At 33.2% G+C, this 26,897-nt stretch overlaps 1 protein-coding gene and 1 long non-coding RNA gene across 19 annotated transcripts in view; both read right to left on the bottom strand.

Annotated features, from left to right (window-relative positions):
- Positions 1 to 329: 329 nt before the first annotated feature.
- Positions 330 to 26,897, bottom strand: part of LOC149987987 (uncharacterized) — a 43,689-nt gene continuing 17,121 nt past the window's right edge. Inside the window, exon 2 of the long non-coding RNA XR_016505649.1 lies at positions 330 to 539. This is a non-coding gene — a long non-coding RNA (uncharacterized LOC149987987). The remainder of the gene's footprint in view (positions 540 to 26,897) is intronic.
- LOC112289518 (uncharacterized) lies at positions 15,835 to 26,315 on the bottom strand. Of its 18 annotated transcripts, XM_090254553.1 has the most exons (18): positions 25,760 to 25,899; positions 25,491 to 25,620; positions 25,183 to 25,295; positions 24,698 to 24,779; positions 24,362 to 24,426; positions 23,951 to 24,067; positions 23,664 to 23,711; positions 23,453 to 23,510; positions 23,101 to 23,301; positions 22,634 to 22,764; positions 19,389 to 22,444; positions 19,035 to 19,214; positions 18,846 to 18,926; positions 18,544 to 18,587; positions 18,086 to 18,378; positions 17,741 to 17,800; positions 17,099 to 17,609; positions 15,835 to 16,717 (listed from the first exon to the last, which is right to left on the bottom strand). In XM_090254553.1, the coding sequence occupies exons 1-11, from the start codon at positions 25,781 to 25,783 to the stop codon at positions 22,343 to 22,345; spliced, it is 1,071 nt and encodes a 356-aa protein (XP_090110679.1). In that variant the 5' UTR covers positions 25,784 to 25,899; the 3' UTR covers positions 15,835 to 16,717; positions 17,099 to 17,609; positions 17,741 to 17,800; positions 18,086 to 18,378; positions 18,544 to 18,587; positions 18,846 to 18,926; positions 19,035 to 19,214; positions 19,389 to 22,342. The 18 variants fall into 18 exon arrangements, with proteins under 18 accessions (XP_090110679.1, XP_090110673.1, XP_090110675.1 ...); XM_090254547.1 differs by having other exon boundaries at positions 18,086 to 18,587; XM_090254549.1 differs by lacking the exon at positions 19,035 to 19,214 and having other exon boundaries at positions 17,099 to 17,162; positions 17,393 to 17,609; positions 18,086 to 18,587.

The following is a 26,897-nucleotide window of genomic DNA, read 5'->3' as shown; positions in this document are numbered from 1 at the left end:
ACTACGGTTTATTCAAGATATGCAACCGATGAATGCAGTAACTGTCAGGAATGCAGGAATTGGACCTATTGTAGATGAATTTACTGAGGCGTTTGCTGGAAGGGCGATCTATTCAATGGGTGACTTGTATTCAGGTTATGATCAATTTCAACTTACCGAAGGAAGTAGAGATATGACAACGATGAGGACACCGCTTGGATTGGTTAGAATGTGCACTCTTCCTCAAGGCACGACCAACTCAGTTGCGTATATGATGAATGGGATGAATAAGGTATTCAGAGATTTTATTTCGGAAAAGACTATGCCTTTTCTGGATGATGTTCCTATAAAAGGGTGCAGAGAAGGAGAAAAGGATGAAACTTTAGATACGAGGGGGTGTCGCAAATATGTTGTTGATCATATACAAGATTGTGAAAAGATTTTAACTCGGCTTGGAGAAGTTCATCTTACATTATCGGGTATGAAGTCCGTATTTGGAGTGCGAGAGGTTGTAATTGTTGGACATTTATGCGGATCTTACGGAAGAAAATCAGATCCGACTAAAGTTGAGGCAATTGAAAGGATGAAAGAGGATTGTGGTTCTTTAACAGAGGTTCGCAGGTTTTTGGGTGCATGTGTATTTTATCGAATCTGGATCCCTCATTTTGCTCACATAGCGGATCTATTATATGAACAATTACGCAAGGGTTACCGATTTAAATGGGAAGAAAGGCATATTCAAGCAATGCAAAGATTGAAGAAATTATTGATATCACCTCCAATATTGAAGAAGGTTGATTATAAGTGCAATAGACCAGTGATTCTTACTGTAGACGCTAGTCCAATTGCCGTTGAATGGACTGTGGGTCAAGATGATTCGAATGGGAGTAGATTTGCAGTTCGATTTGGGACTAAAGTTTTAAGTATTCATCAGCGTGCATATTCGCAAGTCAAAAGAGAACTTTGGGGAGTCGTTTCGGCTATGAAAGCTGAAAAGGACTATTTGATTGGGACAGTAGTAGTAATTGAAATAGATTGCTTGCCATTGCTTGGAATGATTATTAAGTGTTCAACACCAGATATTGCAATGTTGAGATGGATTGCTTATATTAAGTCACTAAATCCAGAATTTAAGCATATCACAGGGAAGGACAATTTAGTAGCAGACATGCTATCTCGAGCAAGATACGAGAGGGAGGACGAAATGGTTGAAGACATTGATGATGTCGGATTGAAATTCTATTCAATATCAAATCTCAACAGAGAAGACAAGCTATTTCTTGAAGAATCTTATGAAGGAGAATTATTGGATATTGGTCATTATTTGAATACCTTGTCTAAGCAGGGAAATTGGTCTACAGAAAAATTCAAACAAATAAGAAAAAAAGTATATGGATTTTTAATTCGAGATGGATTCTTATGGAAGAGACCGAAGAAAGGAATTGGGATGCCACAACGAGTGATAGGCAAAAGGGAAGAAAAACTAAAATTATTAAAGGAGTTTCATGATAATTTATGGGCAGGCCATAGAGGAATCTGGGCTACTTTTGTTAAACTCAAGGAACGATATTGGTGGAAAAATATGTATCGAGATGTGCTCTCATTTGTAGAGTCATATGAAATCTGTCAATCGTATTCTAATATCCGACATCGAGATGGTCTTCATCATACGTATCCTCTGGCTATTCATTTTAAATGGGTTGTTGATTTGGTTATTATGTCGGTTGGATTATGGCAGATGAGATATTTGGTTTTAGCTCATGAAGATTTATCAAATCAAGTAGAAGGAAGAGCATTGAGGACAAAATCTACAGAGGGGATTTGTAGGTTTTTGCTTGAAGATGTCATTTGCCGTTACGGGTGCATAGGAAAAATCACAGCAGATCGTGGAGAATTAAATGCACAAGAAGCTCGTAAGTTCTTTGAAAGATGTGGAGTTAAACTATCACTGACTACTGCTTATAATTTAGAAGGGAATGCGAAAAGCGAACGCGGTCATCTGCGGATTGTGAAAGCATTGGTTAAAGCTTGTAATGGAAAGGTTAAAGAGTGGCCATGGCTTTTGTCATTTGCATTATGGGCTGATCGAACAACACATAGTTCGGTGACAGGATATATGCCAGTAGAACTTATGACAGGTCAAAAACCAATTATGCCGATTGAAGAAAAGGTACTTTCTTGGAGTATGCTACCATGGAAAGATGGATTGACAAGAGAAGAACTTCTGGCTATAAGGATTCGACAATTGGAGCAAAGAACGGAAGATGTCCAGATAGCATTGGAAAGGTTAAAAAGAGCAAGGTTACAAAACAAGGCGCGATTCGATAAGCAACATCGATTGAGACCAAAAGCAATCGAGGAAGGTGACTGGGTACTTGTTTATGACAATAGTCTGGATAATCAACATAGTACTTTGCGGAAATTTTCAAAACGTTGGTTTGGACCATATGTTGTAACAACTGTTCATGATAATGCGACTTACTCATTACGGGAGTTAGATGGTACAAAATTGAAAATACCAATTGCAGGGAAGCGAGTAAAAATACTTAAACGAAGACACGCAGAGATGAATATGGAAGACCTTAATGAAGGTACAGAGATTCCGCAGCAAGAAGATGGAAGTGATATGGATAATGAAGGTGACGAAGACAAACTGGACAAAGACGTAGGGGATATATTCTGAATCAAACAGCAATTGGATAAATTGGTGCATACCGGAGGATGTACAGGTTCAGAGGGGGTGGATGTCGTGTTGTAATACGAATATACAGTGAAAATAAGAAGAAAAGGGAATTTTATTAATATTCAGTTACCTCGAATATTGGGAGCATCGACCAACTCTAGTACAAATACTAAGTGGTCAGGTTCAGTCACTCCGTTACAGTCAGCCGGGGCATACTGAAATGCTCCTTCGATTCCAATAACGGGAGTCAGCAAGAAGAGAAGGACCAATTCACACCACGGGTTCGAGGAGCCAATTGGATCCAATTTTGATAATCCAATCCGGGTCTTCTTATCCAATATGAGACCTGAATTGGCCGGTCAACCCAATGCAGTCTAATTACGGGAAATCCAGGTCTTACTACGGGTCTTAGCTAATCTGACGCAAGGACCAATTTGACCCAATTACGGGAACATCCAGGTTACTACGGGCATCTTTCCCAATATAGGACCTGAATTGGTCGGGCGACTCAATGTGGTCTAATTACGGGAACATCCTGGTTACTACGGGCATCTTTCCCAATATAGGACCTGAATTGGTCGGGCGACTCAATGTGGTCCCGATTACGGGGTTCGATTCTGTTTCAGGCTGTCCTGTTCTCTGTGCCGTTTCAGGGAACGTTGTTTTCGGTAAATGGATTTCTTAAAGGTAAAAATGGAGGAGAAAGCTTGACGGCGAGAGCCAATTTCGGATCCAAGCTTGAGGTGGGAGCCAATTCCGGATCTAAGACGGAAGATTGAAGAAATTCAGAGGATAAGGTTAGGGGGGATATAGTTTTGAGTGGAGGGGTTTTTTTTTGGGATCAAGGAGCTAGTTTTTTTCAAGTTTTTGCAAGGTTATCAGTTCGATTTTCATTGGAGGTTATTTTTGAAGATCAAGGGAATTAGAGAGAGGAGCTTCATGCTTCGGGTCGGGAAAGGAAAGACATAGAATTTGGATTTTTCTTCTTCGTAGAGTTTTGGGAAGACTGAGGCAATCGCTGCTGAAGTCAGTGTTGTAATGGTGAATCAGGATTTTTAAATGAAGTGGGTTTGAATACTCTTGACTGTTTTGTAAAATCAAGTTACGTCTGTGATTGAAGGATTAAAGAGGTGTCTATAAGATTGAGTATGCAGAGTGAATGAAATTTATTGGGTTAATCTAACAAGACAGTCAGTGGATACAAGATCGTAAGTACAAAGGAGTATTGAAGATTAACAGTTTGGGTTGTTCGGGGTTCTCTGTAACGTCTAGAGACCTATCGGCTGGGGTAAAAAAAAAAGACTTCGACAAGCAGTCGAAGAGCATCCGTATAGATTTACGGTACATTGTTGCAGTCGTTTATATTCCAGCAGTCAAAAACTGATAGACTGCTTGACTATCGGCAAATTTCCATACTACTTTCTATAGCTAGACGCCCAGCGCATTCTCGAGCAGGAAAGCACGTAATACGACAACGTTTTCAGAAATAGGTGCAGCATAAATAGCAAAAGTTGATCATTCTTTTACTGCGTGTATAAATGCTTTTGCACCTATCAATACGGGTTTTACTATACTAGACTTATAATTTTTTACTTGGTTGGTAGAAATATTAATAATGCTCTGGAAAAAGTCAAGTTTACGCGAATTCCAATCTATTCGAGGGTTATATTTTTTTAGCCAGGATAAACCTATAATAACTGGATTGAACGGGGATTTAATTATGTTAAAAGCTATGTAGCTATCATGACCGTCTATTGTTACTTTTATAGGATGAGTTTCATGAGTGACATCTCCAGAAGACAAGAGACGACCATCTATGACTTCTACATGTACTGGTTTAGGTTTCTGTACAAGGGGTATTTTACGACTTTTAACAAATTGTTCATCTAAAAAACATGCTGAGGCTCCTGAATCTAATAAAGCAGAGGCTTTGTAATTCTTAGGTCCTAAATATAAGTCTATTATAAAACAATGAAAGGGTTCTGAGGAGAGTATAGGACCTTCATTAGGAATTGTATAAGGTTCCAGCTGCACGGTCCCTATTGTAGCTGGACGAATCCGTTTTTCGACATGTTGTCTTCTTTGACCGTCGTACCCCTCATTTTATAGTTGCGTCGTTTCTTTTGACAATGTTGAGCAGTGTGCTTAGGTTCTCCGCAATATAAACATAATCCTTCTTGACGACGACGAATCTTTTCTTGCTCAGTTAGGAGTTTAAAACGTACCGCGTCAATTTGCATGTCTTCTACTTCCGAATGTACGTTTGGCAAAGATGTTGATGTTGCCATTGAGTAATAACGTTGAGGTTCCCGTGAATGATTCTCGGATCAAAATTCGAAAAGTCGATTATCACATTTTATCGCAAAATCGATTGCTTGACTCAAAGTTTGAGGATCAGGTAAGTTGAGCATCAATTTCTTTACTTCGTATTGCAATCCATAAAAAAATTGACTGATGAGTGCAGCATCATCCCACTTGATGTCAATTGCAAGTTGTCGAAATTGTGAAGCATATACTGTTACTGAGCAATTTCTTTGTCGCAGAATTCGGATCTTATTTGTTGCAACACGAATTGCATCGTGTTCACCATACATAGATCGAAACTCTGCCAAAAAAACTTCCAAATTGTCCAATATTGGATTTCGTTGTTCAAGAAAAGACGAAAACCACGATAATGCAGAACCAGAAAGTAGAGTGTCAATAAACCTGACTTGTGATCCTGGAGTTGGATAGCTTTGCGGTTGAAGTTCAATTGCCAATTGTACTTGATTGATGAACCCTCGAAACTTTGATCTCGTACCATCAAATTTCTCAGGTAAGGCAATTCTTGGTTCTCTAGTGCTTATAGGGTGTTGTACAATTGGAGAAGGAACGTGATTTGTTGTAGAAGTTGAAGCAGCTCCGATCATCTCTATATCTCCACTTTTTGCTATTCTTGTTCTTTCCTGTGTTGGTGAATTGAGTTGATGCATCGCAAGCATTAACTCCCTCATTTGTTCTTGCATTTGTGCCATTGCACTCTTCATTTCAACAAGCTCTGCCATAATGACACTAAGAAGAAAAATTTGTTTGATACTGCTCAAGACAAAAGAAAAGAAAGACTTGATAACAAAGAAGATACTAAGAACAATATCAGTTTAGAAGTGGGTAATCCGCAAACTTCTAATACGCTTATGTCTTGTCAAGAGAAAGGAGTAATCCACTCTTACTCAAGAAAAAACAAAGCTCTGATATTGTAAGTGTACTCTTGTCAATCTGTCAAGGACAAAGACTCGATGAGAGAAAATATACACCAAAAGGCTATCTCGATATAATAAGTCAAAATATAAACAAGTAGGTATATTAAAAGGAAACTGGAATGGCTATTGCTACAAGACAAGAAACTAAAGACTCTTGAACCTAGACTAGAAGCAAGAAAGGAGTTGACAAGAGTGAAGAAGCCTTCACTCTTGTCTCTATATATACTATCTAACTAGGGGCTACGTGGCGACGTTCTATAGGACCTCCAATATGTGTTGACTTTGTAGGACACATGCCTTGACTTACAAGGCAAGTTTTTCTACGTGTGGGCCACATAGTTAGCTTGATCTTCAAGCTAACAACATGTGTGGCACATGGCCAACTTGTTGACCACGTTTCTAATCCAAAAAGTCAATTAAAGATACCTATGAAGTCAAAGCAGCGTCTAGGAAGTTTTTAGGAAGCTTCTATATTAAATATTATAGAATTAACTTACTTTTATCTACTTTTACTTACTTCTACCTATTTCTATATGTAATTATTAGCTTACATGATTATGGCCGTGACACTTCTTGCTATAGTGGATTCTTTCGAAGAATGGCATCACTTTTTTGAAGGAGCTGCACATCCACTAACCGTATATACGGATCTCAAGAATTTGGAGTATTTCATGACGGCTCGAGTTTTAAATCGGCGTCAAGCTCGATGGAATATGTCGCTATCTAGATTCGATTTTGTTATCACTTATCGACCTGGAAGGCAGCAAGGACTATCCGATGCTTTATCAAGGAGATCGTATCTTGCACCAATGGTTGGAGAAGCAGCGTTTTATCAACAATGTACAACGTTATTGAAGCCAGAGAGATTTCAACTTTGTGCTACTATTGTGACATTTGATGCTGACTTCCTAAACCAGGTACGTGCTATGACCATTAAAGATTCAGTAGCCATTGATATCAAGCAACGTACCAATGACGACAAGTTCAAGGTAGAGGGAGATCTTTTATACTTTGAAGAGCGATTGTACATTCCAAAAGGACCAGCACGACTCCGAGTTCTCAATCTCGCCATGATTTTCCAGCTGCGCGACATTTTGGATTCAACAAGACCTTGGAACTTATTTCTCGAGATTTTTGGTGGCCCTAAATGTGGAAGGATGTGAAAGATTTTGTCCTCTCTTGTGACATCTGTTCAAGATCTAAGAATCCTCGGCATCGCCCTTATGGACTTCTACAGCCATTGCCAATTCCACGTCGACCATGGTCTTCAATTTCTATGGACTTCATCACGGACTTGCCATCATCAAACTCATTTGACAGCATCTTTGTCGTGGTAGATCGGCTTACGAAGATGACACACTTTGTTCCTTGTAAGAAGACATCGTCCAGTGAAGTCATAGCAAGACTCTTTCTCGATAATGTGTATCGATATCATGGACTACCAGATGATATCATATCAGATCGAGGTACCCAGTTCGTGTCAAAGTTTTGGAGATCTCTCTTTGGGATATTGAAGGTGGATATCAAGCTTTCTTCAGCTTTTCATCCTCAAACTGATGGCCAAACGGAACGGGTGAACTAAGTCTTGGAGCAGTACTTACAATGCAGCATCAACTATCAGCAAGACGATTGGACTGCATATCTACCGCTAGCCGAGTTTGTATATAACAACACCCTCCATGCGTCCACTCAACAAACACCATTCTTTTCCAACTATGGGTATCATCCGAAGCTTGATTTATTGAGTCCGTCAACAAATAACAATCTAGCAGCTGAAGGATTTGCGAAGCAACTATCAGAGCTTCAAACTATGTTGAAGCTTCAATTACAATCCGCTCAAGAATCCTATAAGACGTCTGCAGATAGATTTCGGAATCCAACACCTACTTTCAAAGTTGGAGACAAAGCCTGGCTTCTTCGACGAAATATCAAGACCAAGCGACTATGTGATAAGTTGGACTATCGAAGATTGAGACCATTTATCATCCAGAAGCAAATTAATCCAGTGGCATATCAGCTGGAGTTATCGGCTTCTATGAAGGTACATCCAGTCTTTCATGTTTCCCTGTTGGAACCTTATCGAGAGTCATCTTTTCCTGGAAGAGTGTAATATCCGCCACCTAGTATTGAAATCGAGAACCACGAAGAATACAAGGTTGAAAAGGTATTGGATTCACGGCAAAGGTGGGGAAAGTTAGAATATCTTGTTCATTGGTGCTGCTATGACATTAATGAGCGAACGTGGGAGCCAGCTGAAAATCTTGCGAATGCGCCACAAAAGGTACAGGAGTTTTATCAACGACATCCCGATAAACCTAAATCAATTTGATGATAGCTTCTTTCTGAAGCTTGTTCTCCCAACAATATAAGAAAAGGAGAGAGCACCAGCAAAATTCATAGTTGATGTAGTTATTTTTTGCAAGATAGATCGTAGTTTGGTCTTTTGATATGGATAGCCAAGAGATAGATACTATGCCAGTCAGAGTATCGCAACCGAGTAGCTCACGAAGGCGACCCCGAGATGAAGAACTACATGTACCACGACGACGACGGAGGATATCAAGTAACCGATCACTGGTGATCGTATTTGAGATCAAGCCTGCTTACGATGGTCAACCAGAAGGCGTGTTTGGAGGACAATTTCACAATGAGGACACGGAAGTTCATGCTTGGTCAGAAATCAAAGGTGTGGGCCACTACCGTTGGCTTCAAGGGTCGATGAACCACTTGCCTCGTGAACAACAGTTGGAGTTCATAGCAGAAGTTATGTGACATATCTTCATTTTCTTGCGTTGGTACTGATTAACAACATTGCTTATCAGAGACCTCGAAGCTAAAGGAGGGGGTGATGTTAGGGACATATTCCTTAGAACTTTTTAGAGAGAAGTTTCTAGAACCTTCTTGAAAACAAGCCTCTGGAACCTTCTACAAGAGAAGCCTGTGGAATCTTTTAGAAAGAAGTTTCTAGAAGCTTCTAGAAAGGAAGTCTCTGGAACCTTCTAGAAGAGAAGTTCATAGAAGCTTCTAGAAAGGAATCCCCTGGAACTTTCTAGAAGCTTCCTAGTTAATAGAAGTAGCTCGAGAAGTTTCTAGAACCTTCTAGAAAGGAAGCCTCTGGAACCTTCTAGAAGCTTCCTAGTTAATAGAAGTAGCTCGAGAAGCTTCCTAAGTAGGAGTATATATAGGAATCGGGGTGAAGAGTTCTTCAGTCTCGACAACACATCTCTTGGAGTTCTAGCTCACCTTTTTGGTGTTGTTCTTGTACTCATCTGTTTAATCTAGTTTTGCCACTTCTTCTTGAACTTCTTGTTAGATTTCAAGTCTGTATTTTGTGTCCGTGACAGTTTGTCGAGACTACACTAACTTGAGATATCAGAGCTAGTTCTTTCTTAGTAGAGTGTGGATTACCCCTCTACTTGAAGGTATACTAGCATTTTTTAGAGGTTGCGGATTACCCTCGTCTAAACTGATACTTCTTCTATTACAATATTGGAGTCTTATTCTTCTTGGAGAGAGTGGATTATCCCTCTTCTTGAAATTCTTAAGGCATTTTATAGGTTGTGGATTACCCTCCTATAAACCAATATTGCCTCTTATAGGATCATTTTTGTCCTTCTTTTGTACCATGTAAAAAATATATCACAAGTAAAGAAATAGCTAAGTTTTTTTTTTGACAACATCTATTGCTATTATAGATTATCTAAGGATATTATATCAAATAGGAAAATTCAATTTATATCAAGATTTTAGAGAATCCCTTTCAAGATTTTAAAGATTGATATAAAGCTCTCTTTAGTTTTTTATCTTCAAATTGATAGATAAACAAAATAGGTGAATCAAGTTTTGGAGCAATATTTGAGGTGTTCTATCAACTATTATGAAGATGATTGGACAATTCTTTTGTCATTGGTAGAGTTTGTGTATAATAATTTGATACATTCTTCCATTTAACAAACACATTTTTTTACCAATTTTGGTTATCATCTACAACTTGATATTTTTAAATTTTCAAAAGTTGATAATTATATGGTAGAAGATTTAATAAATCATTTTTCAGAGCTATATGCAACAATCAAGGCATATTTAAAAGGAGCTCAAGAATGACAAAAGATTAATGGGGATGCCTATTATAAGAAACAACCAGAGTTTAATGTGGAAGTCAAGGTATGATTACTTCATCATAATATCAAGACTATTTGTTCTTGTGATAAGCTGGACTACTATAAGCTTAGATCTTTTCCTATTTGTAAATAAGTCAATCTTATTTCTTATCAAATATATTTGTCGGAGTCTATGAAGATCCATCTCATATTTCACATGTCATTTTTTGAGCCATATAAGACAGTGAATATCTTAGGAAGAAGACAAATGCCACTTCTTCCTATAGAAATAGATAATAATGAAGAGTTTGAGGTGGAAGAAGTGTTAGATTGAAGACAGTGCCAAAATAGATTGGAATATCTTGTTCATTGGCATAGATATAATATTAATGAATACATATGGGAGCCAACAAAGAATCTTGTAAATGTAGCAAAGATGGTTGAGGCTTTTTATCAATGACATTCATCAAAATCAAAATGAAGAATAGTAAGATTCATAAAAAAATGATGACTACTTCATGTAGGATTCATTCCTAAAAAAGAGGGTAATATCACAAATATATATATATATATATATATATATATAGTCTAATAATAATCTATATGATTAGATAGAAGCATATAAATATAAATAAGTTTCATAATATCTTCTAGAAAAGCTTCCTAAAAACTTTATAGATGTATTTTAGACTTTATACATATTTATAGTTAATTGATAGGTTAAAAACTTGGTCAACAAGTTAACTACCTACCACACATGTTGGTAGCTTGTGGAACAAGCTGACTATATGGCACCTACATAAATAACTTGCCTTGCAAGTTAAGACATGTAGTTAGCAAAGTTAACATGTAGTGGAGGTCCTATAGAATATTGCCACATAGCTCTTAGTGAGAGAGTATACATAGAAGTAAGAGTGAAGCCTTCTTCATTTTTATCAATACCTTTCTAGTCTTTAGTCTTATTTTTAAACTTTCTAATCTTTTTTTTTTAGTAATAGCCATTCTAATTCAATGTATTACCATCATTGAGTAATGTTTTAGTATTTTTGAATGACACAAGAGTGTACTTAGATTCTTCTTTTCTAAGATTCATGTCCTTAATACTTTGTTGCAACTTGAATTGAATGTCAATAGATGATGGGCATAATCAGATCCTAGGACAAAAAGCCAATTATCTTTTATAGTCTTCAGATAAAAGTCTTAATTTTATAACTCAATTACTTAGTTATATCATGATCACATGTGATCCATTGCAAATTCTTTAATATGAAGCAATGTTTTGCCATAACATAATAGGACATCTAATCTGGAGTTTTAAGCTAAATGGTGGCAATCTAGATATATTGAAACTATTCAAATACTTGATTGGATAATAATTACTATTATTGGTACCATCTTCTACAATTGCTACATCTACTTTGAAATAAATACATAAAACTTTAAAAAGTCTTTGCATATCATGCTTATTTAAATCATCAATATTATAATTTTGAGCAAATAAAATAGATTTATCAATAAAATAATCATCTCTAAGTATTTTTTTATTATTCAATTTCAAAAAAACAGCTTGAATTAAATCATTTGATGTTAAACTTACTTTCATATATTCTAAAAGAATCTCGATACTTTTTAATAGATCTATAATTGTTGATCTATTTCTAACTTATAAATAAAATATAATACTAGATATATTAAAAAATAATTATATTATAAAAAAACTTCTAAAAGTAATAATCTTATATAATTCATACTTTCAAAAGTTCTTTAGCAAATAATAAATTTTCATTAGATACACCTTTTAGACATATGTTTTTATTCAACTTGCTATAATTTAATATTAGAATAGATATTTGATCATTGCAAAGAAGTATCAAAAATCTCTCCTCTTGAGCTTTTAACGAAAATAAAAAGAATTTGCCAAAAAACTCCCCCAAAGATTATAGTAATTCTATCAAATAACTTGTTAGTATGATTTATGTCTTGGAGAGTTCTATTAGCTACTTTAGCACAATGGTGATGTTACATTGGTACATCATCTCAAATGATAAGAATTATCTTTCTTAATACATTTGCATGTAGTTCATTCTTTGTAATATTGCAAAACAAATCTTCATGAAGATTGAGTGGAATTTTAAACATAGAATATCAAATTTGTCGACCACTTAAAAGTTATACTGCAATTCTAGAAGAAGCAATATTTAAAATAATTTTTCCATCATTTTGGAACTTCATTGTTATTGTATTATAAACAAATGTTTTTTCACTTCCTCTTAAAACTTTCAAAAAATATATCCTTCTAAGATTATTATCCACTGAAGCAAGAATATCAAAATATGTAGATATACAAGTAAATATTGAAGAAGAATGATAGTAAATAATTTTCTTAATTGCTTCTCCATTTTTCTTATGGAGGCTTTTTTTAAGCATTGATTCTACTTATTGTCATCTTCTAATAATTCCATTTATAACCATGTACTCTTAAAATTTGATGGAAGCACTTTGTTTACAATACATAGATCTTTAAATGAATATGGTCCATATGCTACCATTAAAAGAAGCCAAAGATAGAATCTTTTTCTTGCAATATGATCAATAAAATATAATGTTCAATTACAAATTCACATTTTTTTATTATCCTCTTCTTTTGAAGTCTTATTCTATACAAAATATTATGAAAATTCTTAATACTTATATTGCCAAGAAATTTTTATAGATTCTTATATTTCAAAAAATATTCTCAAAGTTATTTTTTGCCGCTCTCTTTAGGCTAAGATTTCAGCTACTTCATTGTTTGGATAAAAAATTATTTAATACATTTTAGAAAGATGCAATGCAAATTAAATCTTATTTCAAATTTTCTCATGTATTTTCATTCTAATCAAATTCCATACTGTCTTAGAAACTCTAATATATCATGTATCAATATATTTCTTGACTTCATCTTGCTCATTCCAATTTGCATAGTTGTATAATCATACCTTTTATAGATATACTTGTGAATATATTTTATAGTACAAATATATGTACAAACTTTAATATTGATGAAATAGTTATACTTTTTACTAAGAATAGGATTGTATGGAACAACATCTTGATTGTCTACAATATGATTGCTAATATTGAGAGTCCTTCCATCATATTTACTATGATATTGAAGATATCCATTACCATCTATTGATATTAGTTTTTTATAATCTATTAGGGATTGTATACAAGACAAGGATTCAAGACCAAGAAATAGAATTAACTTGATATTAAAAAAATAACTAGATACAAGGCAAGCAGGTCCTGGCTAGACCACAAGAAGTAACTTGTTGAGACTGAGAATCCCCTCAACCTCGACTCCTATATATATTAGGTCCTAGGAAGCTTCTTGAAAAGTTTCTATGAAGCTTGGAAATAAATCAAGCCTAAGATCCTACTTTGACAACTTCCTAAATCATCTAAAGGATCTTAGAACCTTCCAAGATCTCCTATAACCTTCTAGAACTTTTTTAGAACCTACTAGAATCTTTTGAAATATTCTAGGATCTACAAGAACCTTCTTAAAACCTTCTAGAACCTCTTCGAACCTTCTTGAACCTTCTTGAGTTATATGTCCATAACATCATCTCCTCCTCTAGCTTTGAAGTCTCCGAGAAGCAATGTTGCTGCAAGTCAATATATGTGCAAGAAGTTGAAGATTTATTGCATGGTGTTTGCTATATATTCAAGTTGTTTTTTATGAGGCAAATAATTTATAGGCCCTTATAGCCATCGATTGTGTTCTAAACCTTCTATTTATGACTAAGCATGAACTTTGGTATCTTTGATATGGAATTGACTTAAAAACACTCTTTTTGAATATTGTTGAGATGTAATACGACTATATAATAAACTATAATCGAAGTTAAATTTCTAATTAATATCTAATTATCTTGGTTCAATAATAATTCAAGGTATCTAAATATGGCTTTTATAAAAGCCTCTTAGTTTATTTTGTTATCTTAATAGTTAGTAGGTTGAAGGTTGGTTAGTACTTTCATCTTCTAGGCTATAGAGACTCTTTTACTACTTTAAAGAGACCATAAATTGATAAAATCAGATTGGAAGAGATAATTAATTACTATGGTTGATACTTATATTAAGTTGAGGATAGAATTGGGCTAAAAAATCCCTAAGATAGGTTATATTGTTACCCAGGGATCGACTATTTGTGAGACAGAGTCAAAATCAAACCTCTAGCCCCTAAAATGATCCATTAGGACAAAATAGGATTTCATTTGAAGATCAAAGATTAGGATTTGAGAACTAGGTTAGAGCTTTTTTTAAAGACATAAGGCTGGTTTTGGTAGAATTTATTTGAACTTTACAATTGTTGTTGAAAATCAAGGTTTGTATTAGCAATTTGGGATTTATATCATACAATTAGGACTAGCACTCTTAGATAGTTTGTAAAATTGGTATTACATCTACGGTTCTAGTTTTGAAAGTGTTTGGTTAATTAGGTGTCTAAAGTATATATGAAATTTTGTAATAACCTAATGATGCAATTGAGAGATATTTGAGTTTTGGTATAAGAATATATCAAAAATTGGCAGTTTGGGATTGGATAGGATTTCTATGATATTTTAAGATCTATTAGTTGAATCAAGGTGAAATTTAGTATAGTGTTGGAAGACTTAAAGATCAAGCTACATACCAATTTTGAGTTGAAGTTAATAGTTGGAGAAGGAGAAATCACTATAAGAATGTTTGTATCAACTTTCAAGTTGGTCGCTAAGTAACATGAGTGTGTTTTTTGAGCATTTTTTCACAATCTATAAGTTGAATTGGAGTGAATTCTTTTAAAGTACTTAGAAGACTTATAGTGGCATTTGAATGAAATTTTTTGCTCCAGATGAATAGTTAAATCATAAGCTACATTTTGTTAAAGCTTGCTAATTAGGAGTAAGATTTGCAAAGAAAGTTTGAAATTACGTAGTTATTGAAGTAATAAGGCAATTAGAATTTATATATGGTTGAGATTACTAAAAAGAGTATTTTTGAGCACTTTTTATTAGATTTAAGTACTTTTGAATTAAAATTCGAATTGCATTCTTTTTATAAGGGTGAAACATATTAGGATTTTTTTGGATATTTGTAAAATACAATGCCACCTTCTAAAGCCAAATGCCTAATGCATTCCTAAATAAGATGACACGTAATATGACAGTGTCCTTCATAAGTAGGTTCTATCTCAAACACAATTATTAGTGACCTATTACTGGATATCCTTCAATGTCTTTGTGATTTAGGCGGCTCTTCATCTCAGAGTTGTCTCCGCGAGCTACTTGGTTGAGATGGTATAACAGACAAGGTGTTTATCTCTTGACTATCCATATCATATAAAGTAGAGAAGACCACAAGAATATAAATAAGCTATGGTCATGAACTTAAACTATTGACTTATATTGTTCTAAATATTTAAAAAAATTGCATCTTTAGAAGTTGCCTCCTTCCCTTCTTTATGAGGCCAAGAACTAAGAATCTTCATGGTGAAGCCATCTTACAAAGCTACTATTCCTCATTTTGTTGTTTTTGGTCTAGATAGATGTTGTTGATAGAACTTTTGAACCTTCATTTAAGCATTTACAAGATTGCCACCTGGTTCCTACGTGCAATTATTGATATCATATTTGTGCCAATGGACCAAATATTCAAGCCTTCTACGTCTTATACTTAAATCTAATACCTCTTCTACCTCAAATTCAACATGATCATTTATTTCAACCATAGGATGTAGTGGTTGTCTTTGACCTAGTATATTTGATTCTTTATATATTTTTAAAAGTGAAACATGAAAGATTGGATGAATCTTCATGGATGAAGGTAACTCCATGTGATAAGTTATGTTATTGATTTATTTTTGAAATACAAATGGTTTCAACCTTTGGTAGTCTAACTTATCATATGGCATGTTGGTTTTTATATTGCACCAAAGAAGCCATACTTTGTCACCAACTTGGAATGGAGGATGTTCTTTCTTCAATTCATTTGCTACTAGCTTATAACGTTGTTGAGCCTTTTCAAGGTGAGTCTTTATGGTTGCTTGAAGTTTGGCCATCTTTGTAGCAAATTCCTTTGCTACTAGATTTGTCGACTTTGAATGCTCTATTACATCCAACTTTGGATGATGATTGTAGTTTGAGTAGAATGGTGTTTCTTGCATAGATGCATAGATTGTATTGTTATATGCAAACTCTGCCAATGACAAGTAGGAAGTTCACTTGTCTTCTTGATAGTTGATGGTGCACCTCAAATATTGCTCAAGAATTTGGTTGACCCACTCCATTTGGCCATTAGTTTGAGAATTTTTCTTTCTTTTCTCATGCCTCCTATTCCTAACCTTTGTACTCTAAAGTTTGCATGTTGCTAGGGAGAAGTTTTCAGTTGTTGCAAAGACATACATCCAAGATCCCCACAAAAACTTGGCATTATCGGGAGAGATTGCAATGAACCCTCAGTCAAACAAATTCTTTGAGCTACCGTGATAAATTAACAGCACACAAAAAAATCCAGTGCTCTGTAATCCTGGACTCACGACAGAACATGAGAAAGAACAAAAAATAAACAAAAATCACGTCCATGATGCTCGGGTTGGAGCATTCACAAAAGGTATCAATTGGCTACAAATATATCTACTCGCAAAGAAAGGACCCAGACCACGAACATCCAGACTGATCACATCTGCGCAACTGGAAAAGAAAACATTTAGACGGCTCAGGGTCAAAAAATAAGGGCAAGTATGAAACTCTTCGAAATAGATGGAACTTACAACTCTTATACAGGCAGCCAAACCCTTCACGCCTACTAACCGTACAATCAAACTCTGCTTGCAATGTACAGGACGCTCACAACAACAAAGAGTAGCACTTAAAAAAAAAAAAAAAAAAAAAAAGAAAGAAAAGAAAATGCCCCAACACAATAAAGTACTACAAATTACAACCACTGGCACGATAGCCATCAAACATTTCAAAATTAAACCCGACCCAGGCGACCGAAAACCCATGGAAAAGAACAAAATTGCAATTGGGAGGAATAAACGACCGAACCACTTCACAAAGTAGAAAACATACATCTAGACAACATGTTCGGCGCACCCCCGGTAAAGGCAGCGAGCTCGGCTTTCAGCTCCTTCAACTGCATTCACGATTTGAAGTAAAAGCTACAGAGTTAGGACCACGAAATCCGCGCACACTCATCACAAAGCATCCCCGAAATTCAGTAGAACCTCTGACCTTGCATAGTCTTTGCAACAACTGAAAACTTCTTCCGAGCAACATGCGAACTTCAGAGTAAAAAGGTCAGGAATAGGAGGCGCGAGAAAGAAAGAAAAATTCTCAAAATGGTCCAACTTCGATGAAACACACCCTCGTCTCAGCAAAAACAAGAGCTGTGAGTAACAATTTGCGAAGTGGCAAGGTGGCAGGTTCTTCGTAGCGATCCCCGCCAGCAGCGCACCCCAACGCTATCGCCGACTGCAGCAAACACTCGCTCGCGTGGTCACTCCTACGCTACAGTCGCCCTGCTCTGCTTGTTCACGCAGGCGTGGGCTTGGACTGACGTGTTAACCATCAGCTACATCAGCTACAATGCGTGTTTTTTTCGTAGTTACAGAAGACTATGTCAACGAAAGCAAGCAACGAAAGCAATGCCATAACACGCAACATCTGAATCAGATTGAGCGCAAGAATAGACAGATTAGGAATGCAACATACCTTGACAATATTGCTCGCTCACAAAACAACCCTTTCATCTCGGAGATCAAACTCAACTGCCTGAATCTCAGTTGCCAAACCTCACTTCTTAGAGATGCAAGAAGAATGTATAGATGTTTGCATAGCAGAACGTACACTTAATCACAAATGTCAAAATGTCAAGAGTGCAAATGTACAGTGCAAGAATAGAATTAGCCATGTTTTCAACAATTTCCTAGTTACTCAAGGTCACAGTTGAATTTCACAGTTGCCAGGGATTGTGACGATCTCAATCTGTGCTATCTCAGTCATTTCGAAAGATACGAAAACAGACATGAAATTGTGCAAGATCGATTCAATCCTTACCTGAACAGAAACATGTTTGAGCTGCTCACATGGTTATACTTTTACAGTCATCTATACAACACAAAGTCAACCCACTGTTAAGCCGGGTGTAAAATTCCGATTCAAATTTTTGCATTCTCATAGAGAGGTTTCAACAAAATTAAATAATTAATAAGAATGCACAGTGGGCGAGCATTCAATTTACATTTGAGCATATATGCGGCAGGATGTAGCACATGACTACGAAGAATAAGCACACCTGGTTTGCTGGTAACTCTTCTAATGACAAATAAAAGTTACCAAATTCCGTGATTCTGGAACAATAAGTCAAATTAAGAAGGCACTATAGACGGTGAATGAGAGAACAATCAAAACTTTATTAATCTTTTTCATCAGCATTTGGCACCAATACAGGAAACCCTCTCCCAAGCCCTGATTTCGTTCATTTTCATTGTCGATAAGCTTCTATAACTTCTGACCTCATTCGCTCGATTGATGCTGCTTTAGGTTCTTTTGTCACAATCTGCATTGACACAGAGAACCCAAATGTTGTGTACCAACATGAAACTGATAGCATTACTGTGGGTGTTCTATTTTCTCCGTCTCTCTTTATGGTATATGTTCTACAAAGTTGATACGAAGTCTTCTCCTCGCCCAAATAAACCATTGAGTACACAGTGAAAACCCATTGACATCAACCTCTCTTTTGAGTAGTCAAAAAAACATTCTACCCTTTCAGTTTATACATGCCATCAGAAACAGCCATCAAGACTCTATTTACCTTCCATAGATGAATTGTTGCTGCAGACCGAATAGAATCAACTGCTCGCTCGAACGTGAGATTTTGAAAGTCTGGGGCTTTCTGTACCAACAACGACAGCCAATCAATCAGCCCCTAAAACATGACTGGAAATCGATGCACAAATACTTGAACAGTTATGACGTGAAACATGTCATATGAAGGTGAAACCTTCAGATCTTGTTGCATAGAAGCTCGTTGAGATCCTGAAACCTGACTTTTAAACATCAAACTTGGATTCCGTAATACACGTAGAGCTTTACCACTTTGCACGACCCATAACCCACTTTCTATTACAGTTGTTATAGACTGTTGAGGCGGATGTAATCCCCATTACCGTTTTTGAGGTATCTACAATAGCAAATAGATAACTCTGATTATAAGCCGAGGTTCATCGCCTGAGATGGCAATAAATAATCAACGCTTAAATATTAATTATCATGAGAGAACCAAAACTCCTAATTGGTGATCTTACTTCAGTTATAAAAAATAACCTTCAGACTTGTCTGAACAAATTAAACGTACCAAGGTTCGCCAACGTGTTGTAAAAGAAGTAAAGAATGGAAAGAGCTCCGTAGGTTGTAAGATGTCAGATAACAAAAAATGGTCCATCGCTAACTCAACAGCCAACAGCCAATACATTTTTGTTCCTTTATTTTATATCTATGCTGTTATATATATATATATATATATATCTGTTTATGTTAAGAATAAAATTACTATAGTTTATTTAAACAAGTATCTTATCATTATTTCTAACATAGCAACATGGTTTATTTGAATAAAACTTTTTTAAATGTATTTTTAAAAAACAATTCTTCTATGATAAATACTTATTAATTTTAGTTTGCAAAATAAGACAATGTTTTTTAATTTAAATTTTTTTACATTAGATTTTTGTCTATGAACATAAAAAAATGTTTAATATATTTTTGGTTTATTTATTTTTTAAAAAATTAAATAATAGTAAAAATATAACATAAAATTTTAAAACTCTATACATTGAATTATCTTTACATAGAATATTTAAGAAATTATTAAATAATACTTTGTAACAAACCATGTATTTCACAAACATATCTTACTAGCATTTCTAAATATTATTTTTATTATTATTTAAAATCACATTTTTAAAATAAAAAGAATTGGTTTAAAAAAATATTGGAATTTTATTGCCACTAATTGCTCAAAAAAATTATAAAACTACAAAATCCAAATTTTATTTATGTAATGACATAGTAATATAACTTACATTAATTACAAAAATTATAGATGTATAATAACATAAAATTTATTCAATTTCTAATCTCAAATCTAACTATAATTCTTTTTTGATCCTTAAATCACTATCCAAATTGAATTTCTTTTTATTTAAAATCTTAGATTATATCTATTTTATTATATTTTTTCTTCAAATCTAATATAGATTTGAAATCAATATTAAGCTTTCAAAATTTTTTACAATGGTAAAAATACCTTAAAAACATCACCACAAAAAAAATTATGTTTAAAAGACCTATTGATAAGCAATAGTAAAAGAATTACCATAGTGGATTTTTTACATTTAGCTCATTGTTTTATACTTACAATTGCTTTACTGATGATAATTTATAATATATAACACTTTTATTTTTTTAATTTTAAAATAAATAATTAATTTATATTTATAGAGAACCTTAGATTTGAAAAAGATATTGAAAACGGTTTCTAAAACATAAGAACTCAAATCTCATGCATCTATTTTGCAAGATTAGTAAAACTCTTTACTTTAGCACTTTGTTGCCACTAAACTAAGCAATTTTTGATGCTTCAGTTTTATAAGCTAAATACTCAGAATATTAAAACATAAATATGAAAATTATAATGATTGTAATTATTTTTTAATAATTTGATACGTTTCTATTTCATCTAAATTTTTGGAATATAAAAAATATTTTGTAAGAATAAAAAGAAAATACTCAAGAGTTTTAGTTAATTTAATCTTATATTATAAAAAAAGTACTTGATTTTATAAATTAAAAATATTATATTAATCTTAATATTGTAATCCATAAACTAATTCTAATTTTTAAATGCATACATATATTATTTGTAAAACTTTCACATCTATATACATAGATATATATTCTAAAATTATAACATCTTATCTTGCTTTAAAAATAAATAAAAATAAAAAGCTTTCAAAAAATAATAAAAAACAAAATATATATATATATATATATATATATATAGATAAATTAATAGATGTTTAGAATGATAAACAAATAGAAACAAAAATCTTCTTATATTAGTTAATAAAATACTCTATTATGCTTTTAAATTTATAATTATTTCTTCTAGACTATCATATTTAATTAAAATTTTGGTAGTTTAAGAATTCATACATATTTTATAATAATATAAATTTATAATTATTAATTATAAATATATGGTAATAAAATTTAGATTTCTAATAAATTAATTCTTTTTTTCAATTTCGAAATATTTATGTAAGACTTTTTACAATACTAAATTTATGGCAATACTAAAATTTAGATTGTAAATTCATATTTTTGATTTAATTTACTTCTTGTACTTAAATAGTTAAAAAATTATGATGCAAGTAGTTGCCATCCTCAAAAAGCTGCTACATAGATATGTACAAGAATGGTTGAATGAACTCATAAATAGATGAACAAACTTTTGGATGGATAGAAAAATACATAAACATATATCTATAATTTTAGAGAATTATTAATGCTACATCTCCAATTTATATTGCTACATCCCATGTCACCTTTACACAACTTAAATTTACTAAAAAAGGCTCTTTTATGCTTAGGATGCATTAGGTAGTCCAACATTTAACTCCAATGTTGGCTCAAAAATAAAATAAAGTTAAAAATGTTTTTTTTATTTGTTTTTAGCAGAAATATAAAATAAAAAAAAACAAATAAACAAATAAAACAAAAAAAAAAAACAAAACAAAACAAAACAAAACAAAACAATTTTTTTTAGTTAAATAATTTTGGAGGCATATATATATATATATATATATATATACATACATACATACATACATACATACATATATAACTCTTAAAATATTCACTATATCTTTCTCAATCACCTTCCTTTCTTAAAGCAAAGAAAGAAACAAATGTACAAAAGAAAGAGGTATATAATTAGATATTTGTTTACAAAGAGGTCACATGGGTGTAGCAATATCAATTGGGGATATAGCATTAACAAATCTCTAACTTTAATATTGTACATATATGTAATAAATATTTAGAAATACAATAATATTACTGAATATTCAGTAATAATATTGCAGTAAATTTATTAAGAAAGAAAAGAAAATTAATTATATCATATTTTATTTGTCTATTATTCCTTTGTTGTAAATATAGATTAATATGATACTGGAACACTTTATTCTGAACCATTGTGTGTTTCAATGACTCAAATCTTTTGTAGATCCATTTGAAACATCTCCTTCAGAACTTCTGTATTCCATTCTTTTCTTTAAAGTACTTATGAAGTGATTGTAATGCTTGGAGATGGAGAAGTTGTTGTTCCATTACAGGCTTATGCTGAACCTGTTTTTTGTTCACTGGTTACAATCTTAAAATGCAAATTCATGTAAAGCAATAAAAATAATTTTGTGATTAAAAATTATATCTTTGAAGATGATTTCTGATAATAAATTACACATTAACCAAAAAACTATAATTTATCAGCTATCACACATCAATAAATTACAAAAACTCTCAGAATAAAATGCTCACCTTGTTCCGGAATGCATGAGGCTCTTTCTTATCAAGGTTATTACTTACATTGGCATTAATTTTATTCATTGAATTTGTTAAATTATCTTTTTCATTTATTTTAATGCATTTCAATATCTCTTTCACTTCATCTACACAAATTCAGTAATATATTAAAACATTTTTCAGACTACAATGTATTACATAATACAAGATTTTGCTTTGTGCTAATAATTATTGTATTGAAAATGTTCTACATTCTTTATGCATTCAAATACATCTTTTTGAATATTGATGTAGTTTGAAAACATTTTTTAATCCCATAAGATGTAAAATTCAATACAATTGGAAACATGTTTATATTAAGTTTAAATAATAAATACTAAGTATTGATATGAGTCATGTGATTTAAAATATCAACATAATAATCCAAATAAGTTACATACTCATAAAAACTATTCTTGATTGATTAAAAGACTATTGTATACCTTGTACATTAGCATCTTTTTGTGGAATTGTTTTGAACTTCACCAATTTGGTAGATCTGGCCATGGATAATGCATCAACTTTTGTGCCAGTAGAAGCTTGCATGGTTGAACCAGGTTGAGATGATTGCTGATGAATATCATTTAACATGTTTTCAACATTATCATTGATATGTTCCACAACATTTGAAGGTAGCAATGTACCTAATACAAACAAAATTTAAAATAATCTGAAAAAATAGCTGTTGATTTATGTTATATTTTTTAGATTCAGAAGCTTAATAATTAATTTTGAAATATATATTTTTTCAACATAATTATTCTTCATCATTTTAGATGACAACATGAAAGCTACTAGATGCTTTTATCTTGGCAAAATCTCTTCTGTTAAGCCCTGCAATTTTCCTAATTCTCTGCAAAAATTGTTGTCATCAAATACACAATTTAATAGAATTGATATTTAGTACTGTCATTTTTAGAATCACATTTTGTGTAAAATCACTTCTGTAAGAATGAGAGAGAGAGAGAGAGAGAGAGGAAGAACAATTGCACAACTCTTTTCAAACCTGACTGGCAAGATTTGTGAAGGCTTTCTGTTGAATGTTTTTGAGAATCTGAATCATTCATACATGTGATCAGGAAGATTGCCGTGTCATGTAATTCATCATGTTAGAAATATAAAATCAATATGTTTTCAGGTGCTCTTTACAATGTGTATTCAGTCAATCAATCAATCAATCATTGATATGGATATCAGTTTGTAGATTGTGAGATGAGACATGCACTAATGTAACAATGTTGGAATCAAACCAAAATGATGAACTGTGTGTGTAGGATTAGAGAATAAAATCACTTCTTTTTGGCTTGCTGCTTCTTTCCTCAAAGCCTGGCGCTCCAGCTCGGCAGCATCAGCTCGTGCTTGAAGCCTCTCTTGGCTTGCTTTATCTCCTCCCATCACTGCTTCCATTAACTACATCCACCCGATGTCTTTGAAAATTACTGGAAAATTGGGTGATTTGTTTATGCACACATCAACATAACAACAACAGAACACAAACAGGATGATACAACACTCCTACATGGATTGATTAGATATATCTCAAAATTTGTCTGTCATCATTTTTGGATATCTTATGTTACAACCAATTTGTACTCTGTACATCTTTTGTCTTCTTAGTCATACTCACAAGTTGAAGGAAAATAATAAAATAATAAAATTCAATATTGTTTAATTTTTAATATTCATTAATCTTAAATAAGTAACCTTTTTTCTTCTGTATGCTCTTGCCAAAAGTGGGAAGGGAAGTGTTTGTTGTTTAGCAGGTTTTTCTGCAGCTCAACATTGTTGCTTATAGCCTTTGTTAAAAACATAACTAATTTCTTGAAGATTGTGTCATTATAATAATAATAATATGTACAGACACACACAAAAAAAAAAAAAAAAAAAAAAAAAAAAAAACTTGTAGAATGTTTATAAAGATGTCAATTTCTTCTTATTCCACATTTTAACGTTTAACCAGGGAGAAAGGTTCTTTAATTCTATAATTTTTTAAAGACAAATTGAGCATCAAAAGGACTTCTATATTGATATAAAAGTAACCTGGTAAAGTTGAATATACAGATTGATCCACTCTTTGATCTAATTTGGTGGTCATGATTTGCACAAATTCTGGATATTCTACCTACAAGTTGAACCACTTTCAAATAAATTGAAAGACAAATTGTGAAATGAAATCTCCAACCCACAAAGACCCTTCAAAAGTTGAAATTGGTACTATCATCATCCCAGATACGAGTGTAGGCATCACTGTGAATGACACATCAGGACATGAATGTGATGCAGCTCATTCATTTGTTTTGATTGGAAAGGGGTGATATCCAGAAGGAGGAGCGTGATGCAACTTATGAATACTGTTTCTTGCTCCACCAGGTGACAAAATCATCCAACATAATCAACAAAAAGTAAATGAAGAATAGTTTTTAGTTTTAATAAGTAAGTAAGTAATGCTTGTTTGTTTGTAGAGTGGGCATGGTGGGAGTTTTACTTCCTTCCCATCCCTTCCCTTCCTTATCCTTTCACCTCACCTCGCCAGAACCGTCAGCATCCACCTCAGCCAGCATGGCTTCCACCTCTGCTTTCTTTGCATGCATCCCCAATACATTGAATGCCGTCAACATCTCGGATGCATCAATTGCCCCTGCCAGCCAGCCAGCCAGCCATTCCAAAGGGTTCCCACATTTTCCCAATTCATAATTTGTTTGAATTGTTTCTTTTGTCTGAACCCTAACCTCCTCCTCTTCCTCCTCCTCGTGAACCCATTCTAGTTAACTTTGTATATAGATTCCTTGAATGGAGGACTAACAACAAAGTAGAGGAGGAGGTCTATCTATACCAGATCCATCAGCATCAATAAGTTCAAAGCACTCCTTCAACTCCTGTTTCTGCTGCCTTGTCAACTCAGGACGAACAAATTTGCCATGTGCTCGCAACCAACTTGCCACAGACAGCTTTTGAAGTGTAGCCTGTGTCACACAGAACCATTTCACACTGAGCCACAGTAAAATTGGCAGGAGTAAGAGAATAATCAATTCATTTATATATATATATATATATATATATCCAATGTTGTGCTGTGTACAAGGTTCCTGTTTTAGGATCTACATGTGCACTTTGTGCGTTGGACATTCTTGTTGCAAATATTTCTGAAGGTGGAACTCGAACTCCACAAAATGATCAAGGAACACTAACTGTGCACAGGAGAGTGATCCCAACTGGGTCCAAGAGAGCAACTGAATATGAAGGAGATGCCTGCACTGTATTGGGATGGATTCCTTGTCTATGGAGTAAAGGAAAGGTTGAAACCAAAAATGAGGGCAAACTTGTCAAGTGAAGCGAGTTGGCAAAGCAGAAGGAGCAACCCCACTCACTGGTGGACTGACATTCATGTGAGAGACGAAGCAAGCAGAAGAGTTATTTTCAAATTTTAATATAACTCTTAGAACCAAAAAAAATATTTATTATTTTTCATAGATGAATTTAGTCCACAGATCTTTAAGAAGACAATTAAAAATAAAAGTAATTGTTCTTAACTTTTACAGTTTTGTTTATGTGTAAAACATTTCATACCTTGCTGATTTAAAACATAGAACAAAAACTATATATCGTGCTCATAACATTGATTTTTATTTTTTGTAGGCTATTCGGTTTGCAATGCAAACAATGTAGCTAAAAATCACACAAACATTTTTGATTAGTATTACATAAAAAATTTACAATAATAATAATAATAATAATAATAATACTAAAAGCACACATACATGAAGTTTTAGAAAATTAGTAAACATTCCACACAAAAATAAAAGAATATATAAAAATGTTATTATATTCCATAGTTTAAAATTTTATTAAGTTTTTACAATATTTAATCATACGATAAATAATTTTATAATTTGTCATATATTTTATGACAAATTATTAGACTCTAAATATATTAAATGTCTGAATAATATATAAATAAATACTACAAAGAAAATTAATCAATTAATAATATTTTGTGATGTAAATTAAAATTATATATTTTATAAAATAAAATAATTTTAACATATAAAATACTGTAAACTATTGCATAATATATATGTCAAATTTAAAACTCAAAATCTATTAATTATTTCATAAGTAAGTTTAACATAAAAGCACATATTTTTAAATGATTACAATAATTTGTAATATAACATGTCATTGTTTTTTTAATTCTCATTATAAATCAGATTTTTGTAAATAGTTTTAATGTCAAATTTGA

This window comes from Physcomitrium patens, chromosome 12, assembly GCF_059467195.1.
Source record: "Physcomitrium patens ecotype Gransden chromosome 12, ASM5946719v1, whole genome shotgun sequence".
NCBI lineage: Eukaryota > Viridiplantae > Streptophyta > Bryopsida > Funariales > Funariaceae > Physcomitrium > Physcomitrium patens.
Note: the sequence above shows the minus strand (reverse complement) of the source record. Positions and strands in the feature narration are given on the sequence as shown.